The sequence below is a fragment of the Fonticula alba genome, assembly GCF_000388065.1.
Source record: "Fonticula alba strain ATCC 38817 unplaced genomic scaffold supercont2.1, whole genome shotgun sequence".
In the NCBI taxonomy this organism is placed as follows: Eukaryota; order Rotosphaerida; family Fonticulaceae; genus Fonticula; species Fonticula alba.
In genome coordinates, this window is record NW_009242971.1 from 3,074,766 (window position 1) to 3,080,097 (window position 5,332).

Consider the following 5,332-nt stretch of genomic DNA (forward strand, 5'->3'; position numbering starts at 1 on the left):
CCCTCCCTTCGCTCTCTCCCCCCCCCCCCCCCCCCCCCCCCCCCCCCCCCCCCCCCCTCGCGCTCTCCATCCCCGCCCCTGGCGCGATCTCAGCGCCGAGTGACGCCGCCGTCTGTCGCCTCGTGCGCCGCCCGTGTCACTTCGAGCCAGTCGAAAGGACCCAGAAGACGAAGAAGCCGATTGTTCGCCGTGGGCCTGTCCGCCTTCTGCCTTGTTTTCCCCTTGATCCGAATCTCCCTGGCCTTGCGCAATGTCCCATCCGCATCAGGGATTTGGCTACGCTCATTCCTCTTACGCTGCGTCCCCCTTCCCGCAGCCTGATGCTCCCCCATCGCCGGCCTCCGCTGCTGCCACTGCCATTCCCGGTGTGACACCTTCCTCCGAGCGCCTATCCTCATCGCATTCGGGGCAACATCTCTCACCGCAGCAGTACCAGCCATATCAGGCATACCAGGCACAGACACACACGCAATCTCAACATTCGTACCAGCCGCAGCAGCCGTACCAGCCGCAGCAGCCGTACCAAGCGCAGCATTCGTACCAGCCGCAGCAGCCGTACCAGCCGCAGCATTCGTACCAGCCGCAGCATTCGTACCAGCATTCCTCACAGCAGCATCACCATCAGCAGCAGCATCAGCAGCAGCATCAGCAGCAGCATCACCATCACCAGCCTAGTTCTGCGGGATACTTCGCTCCGCAGCATTCGCCCAACAGCCATCAAGCGCCGCCCTTTCAAACTCCCTTCGATTTCGCGCCTCCCCACCACGCGCACACACATACGCAGGGCCACGGCCACGGCCATCCACACTCCCACAGCAGCCACGGGCACCACTACCATCAGCAGCCCGGTTTTCCGCCGATGCACTCCTCCGCTTCGGCCGCAGCCCCGCACCACCTCGGCCCTGACCAGTTCAGCCCCAGCCCGGGGACACACCTGATGCACCCATCGGCTCGACACTCCTCCGGCTCCTCGCCCGGTGGCGTGGTGCTTGAGCGCGCCGCGCATGCTCGCATGAAGCTCGAGCGCTTCTACGAGGACGCCCTGCAGTTCCGTCGTGAGAGTGAGAAGCGGTACGCACGCGCGCACGCACGCACGCTCTCTCTCTCTCTCTCTCTCTGCCCTCCCCTCCCTCTGTCACACACGCCCACGCCCACGCCTACGCCCACGCCCGCGCCCACACACACACACACACACACACACACACACACACACACACACACACACACACATATCTACCCCCCACCTAATGTCCTTCTCTTGGTTCCCGATTCTTCTTGCGGCTGCTAATCATTTTGCTTGGCCCTTTCTCGATCCCAGCACCGAGGAATATGACAAGCAGCTGGAAACCGAGTTTATGACGCCAGATCGCCGGAAGAAGCGCATTGCCGAGATCACTCGTCGAGAGTGTGACTTCTTGCAATTGCGCCGCGTGCGACTCAGCCCATCAGACTTCAAGACCTTGAAGGTCATTGGCAAGGGGGCCTTCGGTGAAGTGCGGCTCGTGCAGAAGATTGACACCGGGCACATTTACGCCATGAAGACCCTTCGCAAGGCGGAGATGCTGCAAAAGGACCAGGTATGTCAGGCCCAGGAGTGTCTGGCCCACTTCAGTCGCTCGTGGCGCGTTTGTTACTCATCGGCTTTTCCTCCGCCTCGTCACTCTTCCCACCTGGCCCAATAGCTGGCTCATGTCCGTGCGGAGCGTGACCTGCTTGCCGTCACCAACAATGACTGGGTCGTCCAGCTGTACTACTCCTTCCAGGACACGCGGTATCTTTACCTGATCATGGAGTTCCTGCCGGGCGGGGACCTCATGACACGCTTGATTCATGATGACACCTTCACCGAGGATGCTGCGCGTTTCCACATTGCCGAGGCCGTGTTGGCCATCCAGTCAATCCACGAATCGGGTTTCATCCATCGGTATGTTATCCACAGCACCGGGCTTCGCTTCGCCCTCCCTGAGCTTCGGGGTTTCCACCTTCCATCCTCGATCTTGAGACCAACCTGCCCATGGCGCCCTCCTCCTCCTCCTCCTCCTCCTCCAGTGACATCAAGCCCGACAACCTGCTTCTTGACAAGGATGGGCATCTTAAGATCTCGGACTTCGGTCTTTCGACCGGCTTCCATCGCATGCACAACTCCTCGTACTATCAGAAGGTGTGTGTGTTTTTATGGCAGATCAGCCACCCGCCCCGGCCCTTCCCTTCCCTTCCATGTCCTAATGCCGAGTCTGTCCCTGTGGTTTAGCTCCTGGCTGGGGACAAATCCGTCGAGCCTAGCAACTGGAAGCCAATCTCCATCAACCTGTCGTACAAGGATAAAATCGCCACCTGGAAAGCCAACCGTCGCAAGCTGGTGCGCCACCTTCCCCCCCTCCCCCCCCCTCCCGATTTTCCGATACTTGTGCTGCCGTGGATCAATGTCCTCCCCTGCCTGTCGCTTTTCTGTTTGTCCATTTTACATCGGTCTATTTTTCTCTCTCTTCCTCTCTCTCTCTCTCCCACTCTCTCTCTCTCACACACACACGCTCAACCGCATATCTGCCCATACTGTCGGGCTCACTCATACCTGCCAGGCCTATTCAACTGTCGGCACACCGGACTACATTGCCCCGGAGGTGTTCATGCAGAAGGGCTATGGGCCAGAGTGCGACTGGTGGTCTCTCGGTGTCATTATGTATGAGATGCTTGTCGGTGCGTATGGGCATGTTCCCACTTTCTCTTGCCTCCCCCCATCCCCCCCCCTCCTTCTCTCTCTCTCTCTCTCTGCCCCTGGCAATGTGCCTTTCTCCCGATTCCACCCTCTCCCCCTCCCCGTGGCTTACCTCCTCCTTTTCCCAATCTCTCTCTCTCTCTCCTTCTCCTCCCCGGCAATAATCAGGATACCCGGCCTTCTGCGCGGAGACCTCACATGACACCTACAAGAAGATCGTCAATTGGCGACAGACGCTCAGGTTCCCGGACGACGTGGAGATCTCGCTCGAAGCAGAGGACCTCATTCGGGGGTGTGTGCTTTGCCCTTTGCACTTGACTCGTGGCGTTTGTTTGGTCTTTCTGCCGCTACTGACTCGCTTTTATGGCTGTATCCCCCTCTGCGGCTTTGGGTGCCATGTGTTGTGGCAGGTTCATTCGTGATGCGGAAACCCGCCTCGGGACCAACGGCGTGGATGACATCAAGGCACACCCCTTTTTCCGAGGTGTCTGCTGGCAGTCAATCCGCCGGCAGACCCCGCCATTCGTGCCAGTGCTCCGGTCCATCACCGACACGTCCTACTTCCCGACCGATGAGTTGGTTGATGTGCCGGACAACTTGGACACCTCCTTCCATCCGGGCTTCTCCTCCTTCGACGACGGGTCAGACGGCTGTGCGTATTTGTCGGTCATGCGGGGACACCCCTTCGCGGGGCGCCCTCCTGGCCAGACGTGCCTTCCTCTTGCTTCCTCCCTCCTTCCCTTCCTCGCTCGTGCATTTGTTCCATCTCCTTCCCTCATCGCGCTGACGCCATGGCGCTGACCTGCCTCTCCTTCCACCGACAGTCCTTTCTCCGGCTCTCACGGATCTACCCTTCGTCGGCTACACGTACAAGCGCTTCGATTACCTGACGAGAAGGAATGCCATCTAGCGCGTATATCCATGTGCAGCTGCCGGTGCTCGGCCAGCATGCCATATGTCCTTGCAGTCCCCCCTCTTCCGCTCCTTTGTTTCCCCACAGTCCGAGTCCTTCCCCCTCCCCCCCCCCCTGCCTTTTCCCTCATCTGGACGTGTTCCTTGTACTATAGACAATCCCCTTGGATTATTTGAGCGTATTTACCCATGCAGCTAAGTGATGGTGTTTGCATGTTTGGCGTGCGTGCCTGCATGCACGCCAGGGCCACGGGGTCGGATGGTGACTTTGCCAGCTCTCCCGACCGGCAGCCGGTCTTTTCTTCTCCTCCTTTGCCATCTAAAGTTTGGGTGTATTGGCGCGTGCGCACATGTGTCGTGAGGAGAAAAAAAAAAGGAAGCACGACGGAATGTACTCACCGCGGCCGCTTGAAGGTGTCTTGGGTGATGGCCTTACGCTGGCGGCCTTTGGACCTGCGTGCCGGACTGGCCGCCATGCCGCCCGAGGGAGTCAGTGTGTTTGGAGTGGTGGGCTCGCCCTGTGAGGCCTCGCCGGCCAGCAAGTCGAAGGGGCTCAGGGGGTCTGTGTGGCCATCCCCCGGGGCCGGAGTCGGCGGCGGCGGCGGCGCCGCACTCCGGACAACTGTGCCTCCGGCTGCTTTGGGGCCTGGACGCGGCCGGACCGGGGTCCCCATGCCGGGATGCGGGGTAGCCCGTTCGCCGGGGATCCCATGGCGGGGGAAACTCCCATCCACCGGAGTCCCAGACATCAGGCCATCCTCCTCCTCCTCCTCGGCTGGAGTGTCCTCCGGGCCGAGGGGCGTCTCCGGGCCGGCCTGCAAAGAATCCAGCGTCAACTGCGCAAGGGAGTCATCTGGAGACACATCGGTCGAGGGGGTGCGGATGGGAGAAAGAGGAGGCCGAGGCCGACCCGACCGGCCGGCGGGACTGCCCGCTCCGCGCAGCGCCGAGCCCTGTTGGGCGGTCGGTTTGGCGGGGGTGACAGTCTCGGAGGGGAGGGTCTTGCTGGGCGACGGCGGCTGGTGCGCCGCTGCCAGCGCTTGGGAGTCGCGGCGCGCGCCGGCCTCCTCGGTAGACACGCCGGCCGGCAGGCAATACCCGATGGCCTGGAGAGAGCAGGCGACCGCGCGATCGGCGGCCAGAATTGCCCCGAGCCCAGCCATGCCAATGGCCCACCAGAGGAAGGGCCTCATCCAGAGTTGGGTATCTGGCCGCAAGACCGGCGTCAAAAGGAACTGCGCCATGAGCAGGCCCGTGGCCAGGAGGACGCGTGCCAGGGCGGTACAGGCCTCCGGCAGGACATGGTCGGCTGGAGCCTCCGAATCGGCCGGCCGCCAGGCCACATGAGCCAAAAGAGCACCAACGGTGGTCGGCAGTGCAACAATACCCCAGAAGGCCCCAGGGGTCGCGGGGAGCCACACCGCCATGGTTATGCTTGGAGGTGCTTAATGTGGCGTGTGTGTTCAGAGGCGTAAAGGTGATTCGAAAGGCGGCGGAGGGGGTGGTGATGGGGGGAGGGGGGAGGGATGTGTCAAGATGCCCGAGAGGGGAGCCCGAGAGGCGCGGCGGGGGCTGCTTTAGGTCCCTCACCTGCCCGGGTCTCCGGGGCCCGCCGCAGTCTGTGACCAGCACTAGACCCCGGTGGGGATTTTCGCCGGGAGCCGCAGGGTGCTGGCGCTCTTTCCGTGGTGGTGCGGGGGGGGG

At 61.9% G+C, this 5,332-nt stretch overlaps 2 protein-coding genes across 2 annotated transcripts; one reads left to right on the forward strand and one right to left on the reverse strand.

Moving 5' to 3' along the window:
• Positions 1-250: 250 nt before the first annotated feature.
• On the forward strand, positions 251-3,626 carry H696_00652 (AGC/NDR/NDR protein kinase; the record flags this gene model as incomplete). The annotated part of the gene is made up of 9 exons (XM_009494533.1): positions 251-1,071; positions 1,319-1,577; positions 1,683-1,924; positions 2,050-2,161; positions 2,252-2,359; positions 2,580-2,697; positions 2,885-3,008; positions 3,127-3,368; positions 3,541-3,626. 9 exons carry the CDS (start codon positions 251-253, stop codon positions 3,624-3,626), a joined length of 2,112 nt encoding a protein of 703 aa, XP_009492808.1.
• A 397-nt stretch (positions 3,627-4,023) lies between these two features.
• On the reverse strand, positions 4,024-5,055 carry H696_00653 (hypothetical protein; the record flags this gene model as incomplete). The annotated part of the gene is made up of 1 exon (XM_009494534.1): positions 4,024-5,055. The coding sequence occupies one exon, from the start codon at positions 5,053-5,055 to the stop codon at positions 4,024-4,026; it is 1,032 nt and encodes a 343-aa protein (XP_009492809.1).
• Between the last annotated feature and the right edge of the window lie 277 nt (positions 5,056-5,332).